Here is a 24,787-nt window from a genome sequence, read left to right as displayed (position 1 = left end):
GCGGCGGCGCAGGGGTGAGTAGCGGCTGGGCGGCCCGGCGTGGGAGCGCGGCGGGCCCTGCTCACCCGAGGCCTCACATCCGGCCAGGCCTCCGGGCGGGGGCGGGCGTGGGGCCGGGGGCGAACGACCTCCTCGGTGCCCGGTCCGGTGTCGTCCCGGGAGGAACTTCGGGTGGAGCAGGAGGCGGGCACAGGCGCTCCATGGAGCCAGCCCCTGCCGGGCTGAGCCTCACGTTTGCCTGACTGAACCCAAGAAAGTAGGAGCCGAGCACCTGGGCCGGGGGGTCTTGTTAGCAAGCGCACCTTCTCGCGGCATCTCTCACCCCCAGGCTTCCCCTGTACCCTGTGACGGAAGTTGTAGCTGTCCACTGTCCCGGTGACTTCATTTGGCTCAAGTTGTCTCTCTAATAGAGTCCCTTGACAGCAGAAGGTTTGCTTGATCACTGCTAGGCACTAAGCTAAGAGCCTCTATGTGGATGACTTCCCTTAATCCTCGAACAATACTGTCACGTAGGTGGTGGTATTTCCATTTTGCAGGAAAGTAAACTGAGGTGAAGTGAGTTACCCAAGACCATACAGGAATGACAGAAGAGAGATTTGCTGCCAAGCAGTCATTTTTCAGAACACATCACTCTGTTCTTTTTTTTGTTTGTTTGTTTTTAAGAGCCGGGGTGTCGCTGTGTTGCCCAGGCTGGAGTGCAGTGGCTATTCCCAGACGCCATGGTAGCGCACTACAGCCTGGAACTCCTGTACTCAAGTGCTCCTCCCACCTGAGCCTCCCGAGTAGCCGGGACTGCAGAAGTGCACCACCTCTCCTGGCTTAGAACTCTTCATTCTTCACTCCTGAGAACTTACTCTGAAGCACTCAGAAGTGACTAGGCTTAAGTGTCCACAGACAACAGAGCGCTAAACCTTAGCTTGTTGTGTCTGATGTAGCTTGAATTATTTTTCTTTTTGCAGTGTTTTAACTCAAATGGGTGATGAAAAGGACTCTTGGAAAGTGAAAACTTTAGATGAAATTCTTCAGGAAAAGAAACGAAGGAAGGAACAAGAGGAGAAAGCAGAGATTAAACGCTTAAAAAATGTAAGCCATGTTTTTTAAGTAAGTGGTTTTCTTAAAGGAGATTTAATTTCTTTGCCCTCGTTTTTCCATTAGAACAACGCTTCTTCGGTGAAGTTCTTTTGTACTTCCAAATGTCACAGGTGAGCCCAAAATCTATTCTAAAAATTAACCAAAAAATCCAAATACTCAGTTGACATTGCAGGCAGATTGTTAACACACTAAAGCTGTATCTAGATGAACGTCTACGTGAAGAGTAAAATATTCTGAACCTAAAGTCATTAGTACAATTGGACTAATTTTTCTCATTTCATTATTAGTATATTCATAATACCATTTCCAAGTATTTTTAATATAGTGGGAACTTGCTTTGAAATTAATACACATGTTTTATATCTTTTTTGGTTTGTATAATAACACACTCGGAAAAACTTTTTGGTAATTTGTAAGAGGCATTGGCAAAAGTACCTCTTCTGCTGAGGTTCGTAACAGATGGTTTGAAGTGCAGGCATACCTCGCTGTATTGCGCTTCCCAGATGTTGTGTTTCTCAAAGTTGAAGGTCAATGGCAACCCTGTGCCGACAAGTCTGTCAGCACCATTTTTCTGACAGCATGGGCTCATTTTGCTAGCATTTTTAGCAACAAAGTGTTTTTTAATTAAGGTACGTACGCTGTTTTTTTAGACATAAAGCTGTTACACACGTAATAGACTATAGTATCCTGTAAACATGTGCACTGGGAAACCAAATTTTTGTGACTCCCTTTATCACAGTATTTGCTTTCTCGTGGTGGTCTGGAACCAAACCCGCAATATCTGCAAGGTTTGCCTGTACTATATGAGGTATCACAGAGAATTTGGTGTCTAAAATATGCCTTAAGGCTCATTTATGGCTCATATAAGCAACTAACATATCGGCATAAGAGTTTAATGTTTTTTTGTCATATATGCTAGTTTTAAACTTTACATCTAGGTTTTGGGTTTCAGAGAGTTACAATTTTTAATGTCAAGGGATTTGAATGGAAATTTTTTTATATTTTATAGCATTGGTCCATTCAGAGTGTATATGAAGATTTGTTTTTGGATGTTGGCAAGGTTTGATTATCTTTAAAAACACTTTTATTTATAAGAAAATTGATTAACTTTCTCTTTGCTTCTTAGTCTGATGACCGGGATTCCAAGAGGGATTCCCTTGAAGAGGGGGAGCTGAGAGATCACCGCATGGAGATCACTATAAGGAACTCGCCATACAGAAGAGAGGACTCCATGGAAGACAGGTGGGAGATCAAGCCTGAGAGGACAGCCGGGGTGCTCCACACAGTGGGGGTCCCAGCTGCTCTTTCTCAGTGTCACCTTCACAAATGTATAGTCGTGACTTTAGGGTTACTGCACAGTTGTGATTGACTCTCACGTGGTGTCAGTTGTCACCTTGTCCCCTTCACCCCTCTTCTTATGAAAAGACTGAGTGACCATGTATTCTTTTCTTTGTGACGGTTCAGTCAGGCTAGCACCATTTATGTAAATTTGCCATATGTTACAATGATTAATAAAATTATTCGCTAAGATTTTGCAGAGATAAACCAAAGTAGAATGCAGAAAGATGCCAGAGAGGGGCTGCTTATCAGAAACGTTCATGCTGAGACCTGTGTGTTCTTTCTTCCTGTGCCGTGAATTTCTTCTCATATCCATTGTTGGATAGTTAAAGGAAACACAACCAGAAATTAAGGTAGAATGTTTGTCCTGAGAAGCTCAGGGTGTGACTTTTCCAGGATTTTCATGATACAGAAATAAGTTGAAGATATTGCTAAATGATGTTTTGAGATCATAAGGTTGATAAAATTACAGGATCTTTTTTAATAGCTTTATTAAAGTATAAATGATAAAATGAGCTATGTCTGTATTTATAGTGTGCAGTTTGACACATTTTTACAAGTCTGTGAAACTGTCACCACAATCACAAAATGAACGTGCTAAAGGTCCTCAGAAAGGCATTTTTTTCCACATACCACATGGGTTTTTTTATCTAAATCTTAAGATGGCTTAAGTTTCAGAATTAACATAATTTTTGTTTCAGTCTTTTTTTTTTTTTCTTTTTTTGAGACAGAGTCTCGCTCTGTTGCCCGGGCTAGAGTGAGTGCCGTGGTGTCAGCCTAGCTCACAGCAACCTCAAACTCCTGGGCTCAAGCAATCCTCCTGCCTCAGCCTCCCGAGTAGCTGGGACTACAGGAATGTGCCACTGTGTCTGGCTAATTTTTTTCTGCATATTTTTAGTTGTCCAGCTAATTTCTTTCTATTTTTAGTAGAGACAGGGTCTTGCAGTTGCTCAGACTGATCTCAAACTCCTGACCTCGAGCGATCCTCCTGCCTCGGCCTCCCAGAGTGCTAGGATTACAGGTGTGAGCCACTGTGCCTGGCCAGAATTAACATAATTTTTGAAATGATGGTTCTGTTCAGGTTCAGCTTTATTCCAGTTCTGAATTCTGCACTTCTCTGTGTTGGAGAAAACTTCATAATACCCCGGTGCTCCTTCCCTCTTGCTCAAGTGTGACTGGGGCTCTTGTCTTATTTCAGAGGAGAGGAAGATGATTCCTTGGCTATCAAACCACCACAGCAAATGTCTCGGAAAGAAAAAGCTCATCACAGAAAAGATGAAAAGAGAAAAGAGAAACGTAGGCATCGTAGCCATTCAGCAGAAGGAGGTACAGAAGTATTTGTTTTCTTTGATACCATATTTAAGTGTGGTTTGTTTCCTATTTCAGAATCTACTACGTTGCCCAGAGCACAGTTGAAAAAGAAGAGGAAGAAAATTTTAGCTAAAAGCATAAGTTTATTGTGTTAGGTTATTAAGAATGAAATGTCTGATTTCCTTAAGCACTCAATTTGACAGTCGATATCTCTGACATTTCACTTTGACACTTCTTGTTTTATGTTAACTGTGAAGGAACATCATCCTCAATGTTTCTTTCTTTTTTTTTTTTTGTTTGAGACAGAGTCTCGCTCTGTTGCCCGGGCTAGAGTGCTGTGGTGTCAGCCTAGCTCACAGCAACCTCAAACTCCTGGGCTCAAGCGATCCTCCTGCCTCAGCCTCCCGAGTAGCTGGGACTACAGGCGTGCACCACCATGCCCGGCTAATTTTTTCTGTATATATTTTTAATTGTCCATATAATTTCTTTCTAATTTAGTAGAGACGAAGTCTCGCTCTTGCTCAGGCTGGTCTCGAACTCCTGACTTCGAGTGATTCTCCCGCCTCGGCCTCCCAGAGTGCTAGGATTACAGGCGTGAGCCACCATGCCCGGCCCATCCTCAGTCTTTCAAACGAATATTTTAGTTTGTGATTATCTTTCATTTTTTTAGAGCAATTTTTGTGAAACCATGGATAAGTCAAAAATTCATGTTATTTTCAAATACAAGTTCTGTTGTGGAACCAGTGCAACGCAGACAGCTCAAAATATCAACGAAGTGTTTGGGAAGGATGTGGCTAGTGAACTCACAGTACGTTGATGGTTTGAGAAGTTCTGTTGTGATTTTAGTCTTGAAAATGAGCCACGTGGGCGACCTGAGACCAAGGTGGATAATGATGAGCTGAAAAGCTGTAGCGGAAGCGAATCCATCTCAACCTACACGTGAATTAGCAGCAGGGTCTGACGTTACTATTGCAACAATATTGGACCATTGAAACAAATGGGCAAGGTAAAGAAGCTGGATAGATGGGTTCTGCATGAATTAAATGAGCATCAGAAGAGAAATTGTCACTTCACTGTCACGACATAAAGATGAACCATTTCTATACTGTATTGTTACATGTGATGAAAAAAATGGATTCTTTTTGACAATTGAAGCATTTGGTACAATGATTGGATGAAGATGAAGTGCCAGAGCGTGGTCCAAAACCTAATACTCATCAAAAAATCTAATGCTGTGTATTTGGTGGTCCAGCGCTGGTGTTGTCCACCACAGCTTTGCGAAACCTGCTCAGTCAATCATAGTGGGTATCTCCCGCTACCAACTGGACAAAATGATGAGGATGTTTGTGATTAAGCAGCTGCGATCGGTCAACAGACAGGCCAATCCTCTTATAAGATAATGCTCGACCACATGTGGCACAAACGACGTTGCTCAAATTACAGAGGCTGGACTGGGAAGCTCTTGTCATCCACCACACTCACCAGACCTTGCACCAACTGACTCCCACTTCTTCCAGGCTTTGGACCACTTCTTGCAAGGAAAAATACTCAAGTCACAACAAGCTGTGGAAAACACCTTTCGAGATTTCACTGCCACTTGCTCTCCAGGCTTCTTGGCTACTGGCATGAACAAGCTACTGTTAAGATAGGAAAACTGTGTCAACAGTTTAGGCGCAGACTTTTAATAACTGTACTGCATCTTGTTCGAGATGTACTAAACTACACTTTTTATCTGAAATCAGACGTTTCATATTTAATGACTTAATCATTGAGAATAGCTATTTGATTTTTCTTCTGATGTTTTTTCTCCCATGTTATGTTATTTTAGAGTAGTTTGTGTACATATAAAATTACCTTAATTCAACAAGTATGGGGAAAAACACCAAAAGACAGGAATTTGTTGAAGTTCAAATACTGGGTTTGGCTTAGCTGGTGGTTTGATAACATACCGATATCAAGAGGTTCTTAGGGTACTGGGAGAACCAGCCCTGGGGCCCGATTTAGATCTCATCGTTACCTGACGACACAGGTCAGTTAACGTGGTTTCAGAACATGGTGTACAAGCCCACTAATAGCAAGGCTTTGTTCTGTGTTCTTTATGAATAGTGATTTTTGTTTAATTATGAAACTAATATATTCTGATCGTAGTTTATTCAGTCCACAAAATTTTAAAAAAAGATGAAAATCACAGTTCTGCTATTCAGTGATAGCCATATTTCTTTTGTTTTTCATAATTGGGAGCTCACTGCATAGAGCTTTATATTTTGGGGTTCTTTTATTTAACATAAAATCACGATTGTTCAAGTCGTTACTTAAATATTTCTTCTCTTCTTGACTTGATCTGATTTTCAAGTTGCATTTTGGGGAGTTAAGCTTCCCTGCGTGGCCCTGTCTCTGGCTAGGGAAGCACGCGAGAGTGAAGGAGAAGGAGCGCGAGCACGAGCGTCGGAAGCGACACCGCGAGGAGCAGGACAAGGCCCGCCGGGAGTGGGAGCGGCAGAAGCGGAGGGAGCTGGCCAGGGAGCACTCGCGGAGGGAGAGGTGAGGGCCCGACGGGGAGCTGGGGTGCGGTGTCGGGGGCTCCGACGGGGAGCTGGGGTGCGGTGTCGGGGGCTCCGACGGGGAGCTGGGGTGCGGTGCCGGGGGCTCCGACGGGGAGCTGGGGTGCGGTGTCGGGGGCTCCGACGGGGAGCTGGGGTGCAGGGTGCCGTGGAGGCAGGAGGAGGGCAGCAGGCCTGTGGCAGGGTCATCAGAACATCCTTCCGCAACCGCTGGGAGGTGTTAACCAAGAGAATTGTCCTGAAGGAAGTAAGTTTTTACTGTATCTGGGAGTCAGAAATGTGTGTGGATTGGTTGAGAGGGGATAATGGCGGGATTAGAAGTCTGTGTGGGGAGGCTAGTCGGGGAGAGGTGATGGATGGAGACTGGTGGAGGGGGGAGGAGGAGGAGGATGGAGGCTGGTGGGAGGAGGAGGATGGAGGCTGGAGGGGGGAGGAGGAGGATGGAGGCTGGGGGGGAGGAGGAGGAGGCTGGAGGCTGGTGGGGAGGAAGAGGAGGACGGAGGCTGGTGGGGAGGAGGAGGAGGACGGAGGCTGGTGGGGGGGAAGAGGAGGATGGAGGCTGGTGGGGAGGAGGAGCACGGAGGCTAGTGGGGAAGAAGAGGAGGATGGAGGCTGGTGGGGAGGAGGAGCACGGAGGCTGGTGGGGAGGCCGTCAGCAGCCAGACTGAGCTGGGACCTAACTCGTGCCACAGACAGCGTCAGCGTGAGAGGGGTCGGCAGGGAGGGGCGTTGCCGATGGGAGTTCAGGGTGAGGAAACGGAGGCCGAGGCAGACACGGAACAGGGGAGACGGAAAGAGCTCTGTGGAGAGAAACAATCCTGAGACCTGTGAGCTGGTCGCAGGGAGGAGGAGAGGGGATGCCCTGGGCGTCAGGGTGGCGGGGGAGGGGCCTCCTCTGGGGCCTGGTGAGGTCGTCACAGGTTCAGTGTGTGTTGTGTTCGGGCTGTAGCCAAGAGTGGAGTCATCTCGGAGAAAGTCAGCCAAGTCCAGGTGCATAAATTCTGACCCAGTGCACAAGTGACGTCTGTGGTGCGGGTGAGCCGTCACCTGTCCGGGGCTGGTCACTGAGCATCTCTGTGTCAGACTGTTGTGGCTGTCTAGGCCAGGAAGACTGAGGAAACAGACTGCTGAGGGTTCCCTGCGTCACATCAGAAGTAGACTCTGGGCCTTTCAGATAACAAAAAAGGACAAGAAAGGAGCCCCAAAGACCTTGAGGCAGTCTGGAAACTGGGACGCTGGACTCCTAGGCGTTGGTGCCCTAGGGCCGCTTTGTGAGTTCTGACTTCCAGGAGGGAGCCTCTGTTAGCCCCGGTCTGTTCTCTGTCGCCCAGGAAAGGGGACACAGGCTGGATGTGAGTGCTCTGCATGGAGGCCGTGCCCGGAGAAGGCCTGGAGCTGGCCCGCCGCCGGGAAGGGAGGAGCCTGAGCCAGGACGGGGCATTGACCCTTCCCGGCGGCCAGGGCTGAGCACGGAGCGTGTGAGGAAGTGGGAGAGGAGCGTTGGTTCTTTCTGCTGCTGAGGGTGTGGGCGGCGTTGAGGCCATGGGGAGGTGAGGGAAGCGTTGCGTGTCCACCTTCCTGTTAGGCTGCGAAACGCCGTGTTTGCCAGGCACTGCATGTGCCTGCTCCCGTGAGAGGGAGGGCTTGTGTACAAGTGGAGGTTGGCAGGTGAAATTTGGGCTTCTATACAGTTTTCCCAAAGGTGAAAGCAGGGAAGGGAGGAGCAAAAGGTACATGTTGGGCATACTGGCTGAGGCTGGGCGCGTGGCATTTATCTGTGGTTCCAGCTACTCGGGAAGCTGAGGTGGGAGCATCCCTTGAGCCCAGGTGTTCAAGGCCCGCCTAGGCGGCATAGGGAGACTCTGTCTCTTAAAAGAAAAAAAATAAACATCAGCCCGTCCTCTCCCCCGAAAAGCAGCCGGACACCATGGATAAGAACAGTCATGGCTGCTATGGTGGCTCATGACTTTATAATCTGGGAGGCCAAGGTGGGAGGATCATTTGAGGCCAGAAGTTTGAAATGAGCCTGGGCAACATAGTGAGACCCTGTCTATACAAAAAGTTTTAAAATTACCCAGCTGTGGTAGTGCACGCCTATCGTCCCAGCTACTTGGGAGGCTCAGGTAGGAGGATCGTTTGAGCCTGGGAGTTGGAGGCTGCAGTGAGCTGTAATGACACCACTGCACTCCAGCCTGGGCGACAGCAAGACCCTATCTCAAAAAGAAAAAAGAAAGAATTGAAAGAAAGAGATAATTCATCAGTTACAGTTGGAAATGTCAGTACTGTGTTCATAGAATAACTAGGGGTAATCAGCAATGACATGGAAAATTTGTAAAATGTTATCAACCAACTCCATCTGACTGACATAAATACAGCCTTTCAGACCAATGTGGTGGTGGCGCCTGTAGTCCCAGCTGCTCGGGAGGCTGGCGCAGGAGGATGCTCGTGCCCAGGAGTTCGAGAGCAGCCTGGGCAACGTAACAAGACCCTGTATCTTAAAAACAGTATACAACGCGCCACCGTAACTGCAGGGGACACACCCGTTACGGCCACACTGCAGCTCAGGCGTCTCCCAAGGCGGCTCGCGAGTCAGGCCACGCAGCGAATCTCAAGCTGGAAAAGGTGGAGTCACACAGAGCCTGCCCTTTCACCACGGGAAACTTGGCGGCCCGTTTCCGAGTAACCCATGGCTTAAAGAATAATTATAAGGAAAAGTAGGAAATATTTTGAACTAAATGAAAACGAAAACGATGTCTCAACATTTAGGGATGCAGCTAAATCCGTACTTACATCAGAAAAGGAAGTTGTCATGTTAGTGACCTGGCTTTCACTCGAAGAAACTAGAAAGAGGAACACGAACCCGACCCAGGGCCAGCCGAAGAAAGGCCCGGAAGATGCAAGCACATGACAGGTGGCCTGCGGGGGAGCCAAGCAGGCTGCAGATGAGCACGTGGGAGATGTTCTAAACCAGCTCCTGGCTGCGTAAAGTTACTAGAAATCGTTGAGTTCAGTGGTTAAATTTTATATGTCAGTTGTGCTGCACCTTTTATTTTGAAGTAGTTTTGGACTCACGGGAACTTGCGAAATAGCCCCTAGAACCCCAGAGCCCCTCGCAGCCGCCCCCAGCGGCAGCGCCCGACAGGCTAGCACTGGTGCGGTGCCGTCGCTTAGACCTCTCGCGTCTGTCCGTTCCCCGCGTGTGTGAGCATGCCTGTTGAAAGCGTGTATTTTCCAGGCGGTGTGCGACTTTACAGGAAGTGAGGAGTTGGTTAAGTCTAACAGATCACTTTTAGCTATTCGGCCACTTGACGTTGCCGTGACACGTGCTCCGGTGACTGGCGTTTGCTGCGTCACATTCTTGCCACGTGGTGGAGGTGGCTTGGGGCCCATTCAGGAGGGTCAGCCCTGGGGCCGCAGGGCCACCTCCGCAGCAGGCTCCCCTGCCCCCTGCTGTAGCCTGCCCACGTTTTTCTCGCTGTCAGTTTGGATTTAAAATGGGTTCTCACACGGACTTAGGTAAATTCCGGAGGTGTTCTAGTGTGGCTACTTCACAGACGTGGGCTAGAACCAGTAGGTGTTTTTGTTTCTAACAGGTGATTCTCTCCTGTAGCCAGTACTTGATTTTATTCTGTTGGGCTCTTTAGGAGAAGTGCTTGAGAGGCATGTATGTATCTTCTATTTTTAAAGCCATTTTGGGGCCAGGTCCGGTGGTTCACGCCTGTGATCCCAGCGCTTTGGGAGGCTGAGGTGGGAGGATCACTTGAGGCCAGGAATTCAAGACCAGCCTGGGTAACATAGCAAGACCTCATCTCTACAAAAAATTTGAAAATTGGCTGGGTGTGGTGGCACTTGTCTGTAGTCCCAGTGACTCAGGAGGCTGAGGCAGGAGGATCACTTGAGCCCAGGGGTTGGAGGCTGCAGTGAGCTGTGGTGACGCCCCCGCACTCCAGCCTGGGCAACAGAGCGAGACTCTGTTTGTTTATTAAAAAACAGAAGACAAAACACCAAATAACAGCAGAGCTGCTCCCTGGAGCTGGGCAATTAAGGAAGAAAAAAAAAGCCGTTTATGGTTTGAACATAGTTTATAAATTTGAGCAAAAACCATGGGGTGAAAAGAAAGCTTTCTGTCTGGGGTGGCCTCTGCTTCTTCCAGGGATCGCCTGGAGCAGCTGGAAAGGAAGCGAGAGCGGGAGCGCAAGCTGCGCGAGCAGCAGAAAGAGCAGCGGGAGCAGAAGGAGCGCGAGCGGCGGGCCGAGGAGCGGCGCAAGGAGCGCGAGGCCCGCAGGGAAGGTGAGTGGGGGCCTCTGCCCGCGCTGCTCCCCTGTGGGTGACGCGATTCCAGGGCTGACACGGGGAATCGCGCCAGACAGATGCGCCAGCCCTGCCTGAGCGCAGCGGGACGCCGGGAGGCAGCGTGAGGGCGCGGGCCTGGGGCACGTGTCCCGGAGCAGGGACCGGGGCTGCAGCCTGGCCAGGTGCTGGGCAGGTGCGGGTTTAAGAGGTAGATTCTTGGCTTCTGTACTTTTCCTTGCCCTTTGTGTTTTTCTAGTTCCAATTTTAAAAACTGTAATAAAAGAAATATAAAATTTACCATCTTAACTTTTTTTTTTTTAATTTTTTTTTTTGAGACAGAGTCTCGCTTTGTTGCCCAGGCTAGAGTAAGTGCCGTGGCGTCAGCCTAGCTCACAGCAACCTCCAACTCCTGGGCTCAAGCGATCCTCCTGCCTCAGCCTCCCGAGTAGCTGGGACTACAGGCGTGTGCCACCATGCCCGGCTAACATCTTAACTATTTTTAAGTGTACAGTTCGGTGCCGCGAGGCGCCTTCACGGTGTTGTGCCATCACCACCACCCCCCTCTCGCCAGACTGAAACTGCCCCGCAAAACAAAACTCCCCACCCCCTTCCCTAAACCCCGGCAGCCCCCACCCTGCTCTCTGTCTCTGTGGGAGCCAAGGCTTCCTCCAGCGTTTCTTGCAGGGTACGTCTAGTGGTAACGAACCCCCTCCATGTTTGTTTATCTGAGAATGTCTTAATTTCTCTGTCACTTTTATTTGTTTGTTTGTTTGTTTTGAGACAGTCTCACTCTGTTGCCTGGGCTAGAGTGAGTGCCGTGGCGTCAGCCTCGCTCACAGCAACCTCAAACTCCTGGGCTCAAGCGATCCTCCTGCCTCAGCCTCCCGAGTAGCTGCGACTACAGGCATGTGCCACCATGCCCGGCTAATTTTTTGCTTCTAGTTTTAGTTGCCCAGCTAATTTTTTTCTATTTTTAGTGGAGACAGGGTCTCGCTCTTGCTCAGGCTGGTCTCAAACTCCTGACCTCAAACGATCCTCTCGCCCCAGTCTCCCAGAGTGCTGGGATTCCAGGCATGAGCCACCGCGCCTGGCCTCTCTCTCACTTTTAAAGGACAGTTTGTTGCGATGTAGGATTCAGGGTTGACAGGATTTTTTTGTGTGTGTTTGTATTTTTTTTAAATTTTAGCACTTTGGACATATCTCAGGCCTCCAGTGTTTTTACTAAGAAATGTGCTGATAATCTTGCTGAGGTTCCCTCCTGTGTGACAAGTCACTTCTCTTGCTGTTTTCCAGATTGTTTGTCTCTCGCTTTTGCAGTTCGATTGTATTATGCCACGGGTGGGTCTTGGAGTTCATTGAGCTTCGTGGTTATGTTCGTGTCTGTCTTCGAATTTGGGAAGTTTACTTCTTCAGATATTCTCTTTGCCCCTTTTCCTTTTCCTTCTTCCTGGACGCACTCGATGCCTAGGTCTGGTCCATTTGATGGTGTCCCAGAGACCCCTGAAGCTCTGCGCACTTTTCTTCAATCTTCTTTCTGTTCCTCAGACTCAATTATTTCCATTGGCCTATTTTCAAGTTCACTGATTCTTTCTTCTATCTGCTCAAATCTGCCTTTGAATCCCCTCTAATGAATTTTTTATTTCGGATTTATTTTTGGTTTTCTTTTTTTCTTTTTCTTTTTTTTTTTTTTTTGAGACAGGGTCTTGCCCTGTCTCCCAGGCTGTAGTGCAGGGGTGTCATCACAGCTCACCGCAGCCTCCAACTCCGGGGCTCAAGGAATCCTGCCCCAGCCTCCCGAGTACCTGGAACTACAGGTGCACGGCTGCGCCCCACCTCTCTTTGGTTTCTTTTTAGATTTTGTCTGTTTATTGATATTTCCATTTTGTTATACATTATTTACTTTTTCCACATCTTACTTTAGTTCTCTGAGCACCTTTAAGACAATTATTTTAAAGTCATTTTTTAGGCATAGGCGATCTGCCCTCAGATCTTTTTTCCGGGACAGTTTATGGCGTTTTTTTCCCCCCTTTGTTTTTTTTTTTTTTTTTTTTTTTTTTTTTTTTTTTTTTGAGACAGAGTCTCACTCTGTTGCCCGGGCTAGAGTGAGTGCCGTGGCATCAGTCTAGCTCACAGCAACCTCAAACTCCTGGGCTTCAGCGATCCTACTGCCTCAGCCTCCCGAGTAGCTGGGACTACAGGCATGTGCCACCATGCCCGGCTAATTTTTTGTATATGTATATTTTAGTTGTCCATATAATTTCTTTCTATTTTTTAGTAGAGACGGGGTCTCACTCTTGCTCAGGCTGGTCTCGAACTCCTGACCTCGAGCGATCCACCCGCCTCGGCCTCCCAGAGTGCTAGGATTACAGGCGTGAGCCACCACGCCCGGCCCGTTTTTTCCCCCCTTTGAATGGGACATACTTTCCTGTTTCTTTGTATGTCTCGTGATTTTTTGTCAAAACCTAGACATTTGGTTCTCACAGTGCGATTCCCTCTGAGCCGCAGGGTTTGCTACTTCGTTGCTGCGGTTATTGTTTGAGTGTCGGTGGCTGTCCTGGTGTCCTGGGCGGGTGAGCAACTGAGGTGTACACTGAAAATCTTCGCGGGTTTTTCTCAGCCTGCACCTGTCCCTGGGCATGTGCAGTCTCCTTCTGATTTGCTCATATGTCCTGCTGTTTTTTAACATCCTTGTCCCTAACTGTCCGGCTCCCAAAAGGGGAAAGGGAAAAACGAAGGAGGGAAGGGTGCGGCCGCCAGATGCCAGGAAGGTCATGTAGCGGGAGGGGGGAGGCAGGGCGCTGCCTCTGCGCCTCTGGATGGGCAGCGGCGGTCAGAGCTCAGGTGCCCGCGTTCACGGGGCAGGGTCCCCTGTGCCGCCCGGCTCCAGCGAGCTCTGTGCGAGCCGCTCCAGAACCGTGTGCACAGCTGCCAGCCACAGGGCCGGGGGTGCGTGCCGTGTAGCTGCCACTGCGCTAAGAGGCGACGTTGCCCAGAATTAACCACGGTTTACTCCTCAGGCCTTGCCTTGGAAGCTGCAAACCTGCGGTAGACCGCAGAGTCCCAAACAGTCACCTCAGACTGACTCTGCCACTGCACTTGCTGTGTGGCTAGGGGACCGGTTCCTACCGCTTCCTGCTCCATCTGTCCACGTTCCTCCCCCACCTCTTCCTTTCTGACCGGCGAAGATCGGTCTAGAAGGTCCGCCTTGGTCTTCAGGGCCAGCTCACAGCCTCCAAGTGGGGGCTTTTTCTCCGCGGGCTCCTGGGGCTCTGACCCCGTGCCCTCCTGACCCCGTGCTGTGGCGCCGTGTTGGTGCTGTGGCTGTGGCAGCTGCCCCCGGCTGGGGCTTTGGGAACGACAGTGCCGCTGGCGCCGTCTCCCACGCTGTCCTGTGTGCGCCAGGTTCGGCACATCACCGCGCCCTGCGGGAGGACTACGGCGACAAGGGCAAGGCCAGCCACTGGAGCCGCAGCCCCCTCCGGCCGCCCAGGGAGCGCTTCGAGCTGGGAGACAGCCGGAAGCCCGGTGAGTGTTTGCCGGGTGTTCTGAGCATAAGCACTTCCTTCAGCGATTTGTAAAATGATTCGAAGGGAAGCCTAAATAGTTTCGTTTGCACAACAAAACGGATGTGCTGGCGAAGGGCTCGTGTGACCAGAGAGCCTGACCTTTGTGGGCAGTCAGGTCCCGGATCCGCCAGCGGAAACCTGGGGTCCTTCTCAGGGGTGCTCTTCCGGGTAACCGGAGGTGGATGAGCTATTTTCATACAAAGTGAGGTTAATCGTCATGTGAAATACACCATCTAATTTGGGGGTGGTGGTATCTTGTTTATTTTAAAACATTTCCCCAGATTCACCTTTGATGTTTTTTCCATAAGTAAAAGAAGAGAAAATGGAAGAAAGAGACCTGCTGTCCGACCTGCAGGACGTCAGCGACAGCGAGAGGAAGACCAGCTCGGCGGAGTCCTCCTCAGGTACCGGAGTCTTCCTCACGTCCCGGTTCTCCCAGCCCGGGCCTCGCCTGCAGCCCCGCGGCCCGCCAAGGTTTACCTTCCGGCTCTGCCTTCTCCCAACAGCGGAATCGGGCTCAGGTTCTGAGGAGGAAGAGGAGGAGGAAGAGGAGGAGGAGGAGGGGAGCACCAGTGAAGAATCGGAGGAGGAGGAGGAGGAAGAGGAAGAAGAGGAGGAAGAAACTGGGAGCAACTCCGAGGAGGCGTCGGAACAGTCGGCAGGTGAGGGATGTGTGGGGCCATGATTGTTCTGATTTGATCGTGAACACGTTACGTATTTACCGTAGAGTGGTTAGAAACTGTGGAAAAGTGATTTGAGTCTAAGAATATTTCCAGGGCTGAGCACGGTGGCTCACGCCTGTAATCCCAACACTCCGGGAGGCCGAGGCAGGAGGATCACTTGAGCCCAGGAGTCTGAGGTTGCTGTGAGCGAGGCTGATGCCACGGCACTCTAGCCCGGGCAACAGAGCGAGACTCTGTCTCCAAAAAAAAAGAATATTTCCAAGTTGTCCAAGTTGAAAATCCCTCACCATCTGGGACTCGCACAGAACCCCAAAGTGACGGTTTAGAGCTCATCTTGCTGGCGCTGACCTCCCCAGTCTGCTTGTGCCGGGGTCCAGCGGTCCCTAGACTAGCAGCGCAGTGCTGGGCTGAGCACGCCTGTTCCTTTTGCAGAGGAAGTGAGTGAGGAAGAAGTGAGTGAGGACGAGGAGCGAGAGAGCGAGAACCATCTCTTGGTCGGTAAGCGGTCTCCCGTAGCGGTTCCTCTTCCTCGTGCTGGGGTGGGGATGTGCCGCGGTGTCTCTCCTTGTCTAGAGAGACCACCAGGCAGGTGGCACACCGCGAGCCCCCGGGCCTCCCCAGAAGCCACAGTGAGTTCTTGTCCTGGTCCTGTCCAAGGACCAATGTTACATAGCAAGGAACAGTTTAAACTGCAGGTCCTCCTCTGAGCATGTGCCAGACTGGGACACTGAGGCAGCTGCGAAATGCCACTTCAGCTCTGGTCCTTGGAGCAGAAGCCGGGTCTGGTGGCACGGCCTGTCCCTGGGAGGGCAGGCCTGGCATGGCCTCCGTCGGGCATCCAGGCTTTGTCCTTGGCCTGAGGGACGTGCATCCCAAGCACACCGTCTGCATGGCACTGTGCACAGTTTCAGAGCTCGGCCACCCTGTCAGTGGCCGTCTCGGCCGAGCCTGCCGGGACCCCTGACCGCCGAGCCCTGCGTGCAGGAGTCAGGAGCCCAGCACGGCGCCCTGAGCTGAAGAGGTGTCCTGCAGGCCACGTGGCCGTCCTGTGTGTGGGCGCTCTGTGCCCCCGAGCAGGACGAGGGTTGGTGACGCCTGCCCAGTCCTGGCTCCGTACTCAGCTTAACTTTTAAAGTTCCAGAGTCACGATTTGACCGAGACTCCGGGGAGAGCGAAGAAGGGGAGGAGGACATGGGTGAGGGCAGCCCGCAGAGCAGTGCGCTGACGGAGGGAGACTACGTGCCCGACTCCCCGGCCCTGTCGCCCATTGAGCTCAAGCAGGAGCTGCCCAAGTACCTGCCGGCCCTGCAGGTCAGGCCCCCACCCCTCGCCCCCCCTCGCCCCCAGGGCCTGCTGCTGGCTTGGTGACGAGTCGGGGCAGGTGGCTAAGAGCAGAAGCCTGGACTCCAGGCCTGGGTCTCGCCTGAGGGGCTGCTGGGCCCCTGTGCAGTGCAGGAGGCGACTGCAGCCAGCAGCCCCCAGGGCGGGAGTGGTGTGGGGCGGGGGGTCTGCGGCTGTTTCTGCGGAGGCCTGTGCTCAGCCGCCCTCCCAGGCCCTCCGCGTGGCCCTGCACGGGTGGGTGGGTCAGGTGGGCACCAAGGCCCCCTCATCACTGCCGCCGCACAGGGCTGGAGGGCAGCGCTGGGAATGGGCGCGGCACCCAGGGCTGGAAGGTTCTCTCCGGGAGACCCGGCAGGCTCCAGCCGAGTGGCCTGTGCTGGGTCAGCCCCTCCCGGATGGCGCTTTAGAGCCGCGCAGCCCAGTGGGCGACTCCTGCCCTGTGCGCCAGCTTCAGGGCCCACGGGGGGCCGGGGGGAGGGCACCGCGGGTGCGGGGGTGCCAGGCTGCTCCGTAGAGGGCGGGGCCTGTCCTCAGTGCCAGCAGGGGCCACGCCCACTCTAGGGAGGTGCTTCCGCGCTGAGATGCCGCAGAGCTCGCCCCTCCCACCTGCCCTCGCCCTGTGCCCTCCGAGGGCGTCAGGAGGTCGTGCTGTGCACCTGCTGCGTGCAGAGGGCAATGTCCCTCGGGTGGCCGAGCCCTCACGCTGGGCCTCCCCCCAGGGCTGCCGGAGCGTGGAGGAGTTCCAGTGCCTCAACAGGATCGAGGAAGGCACCTACGGGGTGGTGTACAGAGCAAAAGACAAGAAGACAGGTGGGCGGAGCCCCGGCGCAGTCCCACGGGCAGGGAGACGGGCGGCTGGGACCGGGTGGCCCAGAGAGCCCAGCCTGGTCAGCGGGCCGGCTCTGGCCTGTCCTCGGACGGGAAGGCTCCTGAGACGCCGTGGTCAGAGGGGTGCAAGTGCAGCCCTAGTGGGCGAGTCCCACTCGAAGCCCCTTGTGGGAGGTTCCCTGGCTGACCGGCCAGCCCCTGGCAGGGACAGGGAGCCACAGGCTGGGATCCGGCTGCAGCCGGTTGGTGCCTGCAGCCCACACACCTCCGGCACGAGGTTGCTGAACGTGGATTCGCATCCGCGCAGCTCCCTTGGATTTTGAGTCCCCCCCACCCTTCCTGGGCCTCAGGCCGCCCCATACTTGCCCGGCACCAGGTCATGCCTCACCTGAGCAGCTATTTGGAGTTTGGACCCCTCAGCACCTGCAGAGGCCAGAGGTCAGCCAGGCCCTGGAGCTGTGCTACTCACTCTGACGGTGGCAGTGCCCCCCACGGGGGAGATGGGCCAGGAGGGGGAGGTGTCCTGCGGGAGGGGCCGGTGTGAAGGTCGTGGCTGGCACTGCGCCCGGTGCGTGTCCCTGCCCAGCGGTGTCGGGCGATGCTCCCGAGCGGTGTGTGGGCTGGATGCCCCGGCACTGAGGTGTCCCTGTGGGGAAGTCAGCGGCACGGAGACCTGCGGTCCCCATAGTCACGGCAGGCGTGTAGGTGAATGCGGAGATGGGCCTCGAGCTGCTGGGGCCATGTTCTTGTGCTCACGTGAGGCAGGATCTCTGCCAGACGACAGGAGCTTTGGCAAGCTCTGCACGAGTTTGCGCAGGAAGGTTTTCTCCGTGTCTGTCTTCAACCTGTGTCTCCGCAGATGAGATCGTGGCCCTGAAGCGGCTGAAGATGGAGAAGGAGAAGGAGGGCTTCCCCATCACGTCGCTGCGGGAGATCAACACCATCCTCAAGGCCCAGCACCCCAACATCGTCACCGTCAGGGTGAGCCGCGCGGCCTGTGCTGCGGTCGTCCGCGGGTCCTCCCGTCCCCTGGGGCCCCGGCGGGGGTGGGCGGGGGACTGGAGGCCGTGCCCGGCACCCAGGCCTGCGTCCTGCGCAGGAGATCGTGGTGGGCAGCAACATGGACAAGATCTACATCGTGATGAACTACGTGGAGCACGACCTCAAGAGCCTCATGGAGACCATGAAGCAGCCCTTCCTGCCAGGTACGGACGCCGCGGCCCGGGGCTGCGAGCAAGGGTGGGGGCAGCGTCCCTGTAGCAATGCCGGTGACACTTGCGCTGGCGTGTGTGAGGGCCACGCTGGGCTGAAGCCTCCTGGGATAAATGTCCTTAGAAGCCTCCGGCAGACGGCTCTTGGGACCCGGGCCCCGTGCGGGCTCTGAGGGCATTCTGGAGGCTGGGGCACGCCTGTGACCCACCGCTGTCCCAGGGGAGGTAAAGACCCTGATGATCCAGCTGTTGCGTGGGGTGAAGCACCTGCATGACAACTGGATCCTGCACCGCGACCTCAAGACGTCCAACCTGCTGCTGAGCCACGCCGGCATCCTCAAGGTGAGCCACAGGGCCGGGGGGAGGCGGTGGCACCCACAGGCCCACGAGCCAGTGGGGCATCACGGGGCCAGCCCACCTGCGCCCGGGCTCTGCCCACAGCCCGGCCCTCTGTCCTCACAGGTGGGAGACTTCGGGCTGGCGCGGGAGTACGGGTCCCCTCTGAAGGCCTACACCCCCGTCGTGGTGACCCTGTGGTACCGCGCCCCCGAGCTACTGCTCGGTGCCAAGGTGAGTCGGGGTCCGGGCACCTCCCTCCCTGCTCGGGCCACACACCGGCAGCCTGACGCCGGGGGGCGGCATGGCCGGCCCCCCTGAGCTGTGTCTCCTGCGCTCAGGAGTACTCCACCGCCGTGGACATGTGGTCTGTGGGCTGCATCTTCGGGGAGCTGCTGACCCAGAAGCCGCTGTTCCCTGGGAAGTCGGAGATCGACCAGATCAACAAGGTGTTCAAGGTGAGCTGGGGCCGGGCCGTCCCTCTGTGGACGCTGGGCCCCTCCCAGCGCCCTGCCGGGTCGCGCTGGCTGCTCAGGGAACGGGGCCAGGGCTGAGGTGTGACCCTGGCTTGTCTCCTTGACCGTGATACAGCTGTTGGCACCTGTGCCATGTGTTGCGTCCGGAGGAGGCGTGGCTGCTTCAGACGTCCTTGTCTTTCAGGACTTGGGGACCCCCAGTGAGAAAATCTGGCCCGGCTACAACGACCTGCCGGCAGTCAAGAAGATGACCTTCAGCGAGTACCCCTACAACAACCTGCGCAAGCGCTTCGGGGCTCTGCTCTCCGACCAGGGCTTCGACCTCATGAACAAGTGAGTCTCTGCGCTGCCTGGCGGGGCAGGCCGGGGTGTCAGGGTCTCTGCAACCACCAGAGCCCCAGCCCCGTGCTGGCCTCCCGGCTCCCCTCGCCCCCTGCTTAGGGAACCGTAGAGGCTGGGCGGGGGCAGGCCTGGCTGCAGCCGGGCACCAGATGCCGTGTTCCCCCAGGTTCCTGACCTACTTCCCTGGGAGGAGGATCAACGCCGAGGACGGCCTCAAGCACGAGTATTTCCGAGAGACCCCCCTCCCCATCGAGCCCTCCATGTTCCCCACGTGGCCCGCCAAGAGCGAGCAGCAGCGGGTGAAGCGGGGCACCAGCCCGCGGCCCCCGGAAGGAGGCCTGGGCTACAGCCAGCTGGTGAGGCCCGGGCAGGCGGGGGTCGCCGGGGCGGGGCTGGCTGGGCAGGGTCCTCACGGTGCCCAACCCCCTTCCAGGGTGACGATGACCTGAAGGAGACAGGCTTCCACCTCACCACCACCAACCAGGGCGCCTCGGCCGCCGGCCCCGGCTTCAGCCTCAAGTTCTGAAGGGCAGAGCTGGCCGGCGGTGCCCTGGCCGCAGCGGGGATCGGCCCAGCCCGGCCCAGCGTGGACACAGGGACACCCAAGTTTTCAAACTCCTTGCATTGTTTGTTTTCCACATTTTGTTTTTATATTATGTTGGTTTGTAAATTTGTAGAATTAAATCACATTTTCTTTGTGGAAGGAGCAGCTGTGTGTTTCACAGATAGGTGACTCGCCAGAAGGAATGTACAGGGCGGCTGGGCCGAGGCGTGGAACAGAACCGGGTTGGGTGTGTTTTTTAATCCTCATGGCCGGAGACCAGTTTCTGCAGGGGACAAGCAGCCTCCCGCCCTCCCCCAGCCTCAGGCCTGGTGTGCGGCAGCCGCGGCCATGGGAGTTTTTATACATGAGGTTGTTAGAAGTTTTAAAATGTAGTAAAATATTCTTGGAGGAAAGCTCTGATGTGTGCTTAGGTGGGCTGGCCCCAGGCTGGGTCACAGAGGCAGGCCGTGGAGGGAGCCACAGGCCACCCATGTTCTGGGGGACGAGGATGGGTGGGTGACAGGGCTCAGCCCTGGGGCTCTTACCCCCACCCCTCGCCTGGCTGAGCGGGACGTCGGTCTCAGGCAGCAGCAGGACTGCTTAGCACCCACCTGGGGGCCTCCACCACTGCCCACGCTGGTACCCCGGCCCTGTTCACACGCCCTCACAGACGGCCCTGGAGGCACAGCTGCCCCCCTCTTCCAGGCCGGCCCAGCTGCCTCCAGGAAGCCCTCCTTGCCTCACCCCTCTCTGAGCAGAACCTGGGCTGGCCCAGTGATGCCCCACTGGCTCGAGGGCCTGTGGGTGCCACCGCCTCTCAGACACCACCTTGGCAAAGCCCCTCTCACCTGTCGGCTGCATCCTCACCCCCAGGGACTGGGGAAGAGGGATGTCCCGGCCCTGAGGCTCCTCACATCCAGGGGGACAGCCTGGGTGGGGGCCACCTCCCCACCTGCTGCCCGCCACCCTCCCAAGAAAGGGCGCAGAGACATCAGAGAGAAAGTGCTTTATCAGCCGGGCCTGCCGCCCAGCGGGGCTCCGAGAGCTCAGCTCCTCACACGGACACGCCAGGAGTAGGTCGTGAGCACACGCTGGTGCCGGCGCACCACACACGTGTAGGTGCCCTCGTTGACGGCGTTGGCGATGATGCTCAGGTGTGCCTCGCCCAGTGCCAGGTAGCCTGGGTAGGAGAACTCCAGGGGCTCCTGGTCCTTGTACCAGCTGTGGGGGAGGGGCTCCTGCAGGCACTGCCCCGCCCCCAGGCCCCGGCCCCCCCAGCCCGAGGAGAACCCCCCCTCCCGCCACCCCGGCCACTCACTACACTTTGCCTTTCTTGTGGAGGATCTTCTGGCCACAGCGGAAGGTGACGTTCCTGCCCTCAGGCACCAGCTTGGTTTTGGTCCTGGGGGGCGGTGGGGTGGCGGCCACCGTGGGGAAGGGGAATTCTGCTTGGGGAGGGGGGGGTGCCAGGTCAGCGTCCCCCCAACCCAGACCCTGCCCAAGTAGCCCCTGCCCTGGCCCCGCCCCGGGCCGCACCGTAGCAGAAGTCGCAGCTGCTGGGGCAGAGCCTCTTCATGAGCCGCTGGCGGGCGTCACAGAGGCCCCTCCGTGCCCAGGACTCGCACACGAGCAGCCGGTCCAGGCAGCCTGCAGGGAGGGGGCCAGGCTCAGGGCCGCACGGGCACCCCCACCCCTGCCCCCTCGGCCCCCCGCCTGACAGAGGGCCTCACCGTAGAGCCGGTGCAGCCCCCACAGCTCGTCCTGCGACAGCGCCTTCCAGCCGCGCAGCGTGGCGTTGAGGTGCATGAGTGCCCGGCCGTGCTGTGAGTGCATCAGGCCCAGCGCGTGGCCGATCTCGTGGGCCGCCACGTGCACCAGGTCTGTGAGCCACACGCCTGCGGGCCCCGCGGGTCAGCGTCTCAGAGCCCCCGGCCCAGCCCCTCCGCTCCCCCTGCTCCCCGAGGCGGCACATCTGCTGGAGTTCAGCAGCGGAGCCGCCCTGGCCGCAGCCCGGGAAGATAAGAATGTTCAGGGCCCGGGCGGTGAGCTCGGCCCCCAGGAATGCGGCTCCATCCAGCTCCCTCTCCGCGGCGGCGGCGTGGGGGGCAGGGAGGGGGGTTCTGGGCTGCCGGGACCCAGGCCTGTGGGCTCCACACGCACCCCTTGCCCGCTCGACCCATAGCGGCCACCACCCCGCCAGTCCCTCCCGCTGCAGCCCACCGTGGCGCAGAGAACGAGAGCCCCCCGGACAGCCAGGCCGGCGGGTCACCTTTCTTCCAGCTGTAGCGCGTGGGGCCCAGAACCCAGTACTCGCTGTTGTCGAAGTGGATGCCGCCGTGCGGGGGGAAGAAGGCGTGGGCCAGCTCCCCCGTGGGGCCATCGAAGCAGTGGTGCAGTGCGGAGACCAGGCAGTCCGTGTGGTTGACCGGGTAGAAGCCTGCGGGAGCACAGGCTGAGCGCGCGGCCCGCACGGCCGGGCGGGGGCGGGGGCGGGGGCCCACCTATGCGCAGGTCGCTGGGCTGCTCAGGGGCCACTTCGCGGAAGCTGAAGGGGGACACGTCGCTCCACATGCGGAAGGCGGCTGCCAGGCCCCGCCGGGTCTCACGGGGGCTCAGCAGGTTCCGCGGGAAAGAAAGGATCCTGGGGCAAAGGGCAAGGGGCAAGGTCAGGGCGGTGGCCAGGCGGTGGCCACGCCCCCTCGCCCAAGGCCAGGCCGCACCTGTAGGTGAGGTTGAAGTGGTCCCAGCGCAGCCTGGCCGGGGTCAGCGTGTAGCGGCGTCTGCGGGGGACCAGTGGGGCTGGGACCTGGGTGGCGGGGACTGCTCCGGGGCCCCGTGCAGTGACGTCTCCCTTCAAGGCAGGGAGGTAAGTGTGGGGAGGCAGGAGGGGCAGTCCCCAAGCCCAGAAAATGGTGTCAACTCGCGCTGGAAGGAAAGGGGGGTGCCCAGGGGCGGGGGAGGGTGTTGGCGTTCCCTCTTTTTGTCTGTGTGTCTTCTGGTTTTCTATCCCGAGTTGCTTTTTTACCTGAGAAAAAAGTTACTGAAAACAAGGCAAGTTCAAGGAGCTGGACTGAGATGCGCTGGCTCCCACCTCTCCCAACCCCTGGACACAGACGCTTGGACCCTCCGCTCTGGGGACTCGCATGCAGACCCACAGACACCCCGCCCCACGGGCACGGACACGCCCATGGGGGCCGCAGACCACAGACCGCACCTGGCCTCCCCACCCGCTGCTCACCTGCGCCGCGCTCCAGGCCCGCACCGCCGGGGCGCCCAGCCGGGCCAGCAGCACCAGGGCGGGCAGGAGGCACAGGGCGCCCAGCGTGGCTCCCAGCCAGCGGCCCTGGACGCCACCCCTCGTGGGGACACAGGTCCCGCGGCCCATAGTGGACTCGCTGCGGGGCTCAGGGCCGCATGGGGCAGCGCGGCTGGGGGACTCGGCCGAGGAGCCGCCGCCGCGGTCGCTGCCGCCAAGGAGCGGGAGGGGAGGCAGCGGCGGGCGGCTCGGGTTACAGCGGGAGGGGGGCGGGGGGGCCGCCCCTGAAGGGAACCAGCTGGCCCGACCGACCGCGCGGGGAGCAGCCCGCCGCCTCCGGCCGGGGCGCGGGGTCGCAGGGCCGGGGTCGGTGGCAGGGGCCTGGGCGTAGCCGGCTGGGCGGGGTCGCCTGAGCGGCGGACGGAGAGGGCCCCAGGCCGCGGGGAGGGGCGGGCGCCAGGGGCGCGGGCCACGGAAGGGTAGTCAGGTGGGCTCCCAAGCTCGGCGGGGGCTGAACAACCCGGTGGCTTTTTTTCCCAAACGGAATCCCCCCAACTAGCTGAGCTTCTGTCTCCCCGGGTGCACTGGCCTGATTGTCCCAGCGAGAGGGGAGGGACGCGGCGGGAAGGGGACGTGGCAGTGAGTATGCGGCGGCTGAAGGGGAGCAGGGAAGGGGCACGTGTGGCGGGGAAGGGTCGCAGAGGCGCTAGGTTGGGTGCAGGAGGGAGGGCACCTGCAGGGGTCCCGCGGAGAGCGGGGAAGTGGCGGGGCTTGGCTCTGCTGGGACCCCGCAGGGGGCAGCGCGGGAAGGGGGGGTGTTGGGGGTGTGTAGGGACCCGGAATCCCCGAGTTGACGACAGACAGGGGAGAGGTCCTGGGAGTGGGGACCGGCGAGGGCTGGGACTGTGCTGGCTGGGGCGGGGGCGGGCCGGGGGCGCCGACGCTGGAAGGCCTGACGGGGCGGCCGCCCAGGCGCAGCGTTGGCGAGGGCGCCTCTGGCCCGCGGAACCAGGGGCCGGCGGCCCGTGGGGTCGCGGACTGCGAGGCGGGGGCCAGGGGGTTCTGAGCCAGACCAGGCCCATGTCCTGTCCCTCGCGTTCTCCATGCCGGCCGTGGGCCCAGAGTGACAGCGGCGCCGCCGGCGGGGTCAGCGCCAAGCAGCTGGCGCGGCCGCGGGCCAGCGGAGGGGGGTGGGGGGGCAGGGCGTGTGGTTCTTGGAAAGCGCCCGGCTCCAGCGGCTCAGCCGACGGCAGCGCTCCCGCTTCCCGGCTAAACATTTACTCCCACAGCCCGGCCCCTCTTCCCCTCCTGCGTGCGCCTGCCCCTTCCTCGGGTCCACGTCCCCTCGGCCCACACTCCATGGCCCGACCCTGCCAGGGTCCCCACCCACTCCCTGCCGGGCCAGGCCCCTGCAGACCGCCCCCAGGACGGAGAGAGGAGGGAAGGGACACGGAAGGCCCCGCGGGGCGACTTTCGAAGTGGGCAGGGGCCGCCTGCGGGCTGCTGTAGCGGAGGACAGCACAGTCCGGGTCCCCTGCCTTGTTGGACCGGGGCCAAGGTCGCGGGGAGTGGCCGGTGCCCGCGCCTGGAGGATATTTCTGGCCGCGAG

The 24,787-nt window shown here is 57.0% G+C and overlaps 2 protein-coding genes across 4 annotated transcripts; one reads left to right on the top strand and one right to left on the bottom strand.

Moving 5' to 3' along the window:
* Nucleotides 1-20,072, top strand: LOC138379590 (cyclin-dependent kinase 11B). Of its 3 annotated transcripts, none has more exons than XM_069464690.1 (20): nucleotides 1-14; nucleotides 960-1,083; nucleotides 2,219-2,334; nucleotides 3,629-3,726; nucleotides 6,144-6,282; nucleotides 10,456-10,592; nucleotides 13,998-14,120; nucleotides 14,470-14,565; nucleotides 14,668-14,823; nucleotides 15,277-15,342; nucleotides 15,980-16,155; nucleotides 16,905-16,995; nucleotides 17,873-17,994; nucleotides 18,113-18,218; nucleotides 18,445-18,566; nucleotides 18,687-18,794; nucleotides 18,902-19,018; nucleotides 19,221-19,369; nucleotides 19,545-19,734; nucleotides 19,812-20,072. In XM_069464690.1, the coding sequence occupies exons 2-20, from the start codon at nucleotides 973-975 to the stop codon at nucleotides 19,902-19,904; spliced, it is 2,316 nt and encodes a 771-aa protein (XP_069320791.1). In that variant the 5' UTR covers nucleotides 1-14; nucleotides 960-972; the 3' UTR covers nucleotides 19,905-20,072. The 3 variants fall into 3 exon arrangements, with proteins under 3 accessions (XP_069320791.1, XP_069320790.1, XP_069320792.1); XM_069464689.1 differs by having other exon boundaries at nucleotides 3,629-3,756; nucleotides 19,812-20,071; XM_069464691.1 differs by lacking the exon at nucleotides 1-14 and adding an exon at nucleotides 1,156-1,202 and having other exon boundaries at nucleotides 1,067-1,083; nucleotides 3,629-3,756; nucleotides 19,812-20,070.
* An 889-nt stretch (nucleotides 20,073-20,961) lies between these two features.
* Nucleotides 20,962-23,368, bottom strand: MMP23B (matrix metallopeptidase 23B). Its single transcript, XM_069464722.1, has 8 exons — nucleotides 23,161-23,368; nucleotides 22,643-22,773; nucleotides 22,424-22,563; nucleotides 22,192-22,359; nucleotides 21,653-21,817; nucleotides 21,459-21,569; nucleotides 21,241-21,367; nucleotides 20,962-21,143 (listed from the first exon to the last, which is right to left on the bottom strand). The coding sequence occupies exons 1-8, from the start codon at nucleotides 23,305-23,307 to the stop codon at nucleotides 20,969-20,971; spliced, it is 1,164 nt and encodes a 387-aa protein (XP_069320823.1). The 5' UTR covers nucleotides 23,308-23,368; the 3' UTR covers nucleotides 20,962-20,968.
* Nucleotides 23,369-24,787: the final 1,419 nt, after the last annotated feature.

Source organism: Eulemur rufifrons, unplaced genomic scaffold, assembly GCF_041146395.1.
Source record: "Eulemur rufifrons isolate Redbay unplaced genomic scaffold, OSU_ERuf_1 scaffold_84, whole genome shotgun sequence".
NCBI lineage: Eukaryota > Metazoa > Chordata > Mammalia > Primates > Lemuridae > Eulemur > Eulemur rufifrons.
Note: the sequence above shows the minus strand (reverse complement) of the source record. Positions and strands in the feature narration are given on the sequence as shown.

Excerpts from the sequence above, each read along its gene's own strand:
- LOC138379590 (XM_069464689.1), top strand. The coding sequence starts at position 973 with ATGGGTGATGAAAAGGACTCTTGGAAAGTGAAAACTTTAGATGAAATT. Across the intron at positions 14,566-14,667 it reads CTCGGCGGAGTCCTCCTCAG|CGGAATCGGGCTCAGGTTCT; the intron begins GTACCGGAGTCT and ends TTCTCCCAACAG. Across the intron at positions 18,795-18,901 it reads AGCTACTGCTCGGTGCCAAG|GAGTACTCCACCGCCGTGGA; the intron begins GTGAGTCGGGGT and ends TCCTGCGCTCAG.
- MMP23B (XM_069464722.1), bottom strand. The coding sequence starts at position 23,307 with ATGGGCCGCGGGACCTGTGTCCCCACGAGGGGTGGCGTCCAGGGCCGC. Across the intron at positions 21,818-22,191 it reads GCGCTACAGCTGGAAGAAAG|GCGTGTGGCTCACAGACCTG; the intron begins GTGACCCGCCGG and ends CGGGGCCCGCAG. Across the intron at positions 21,368-21,458 it reads CAGCTGCGACTTCTGCTACG|AATTCCCCTTCCCCACGGTG; the intron begins GTGCGGCCCGGG and ends CTCCCCAAGCAG.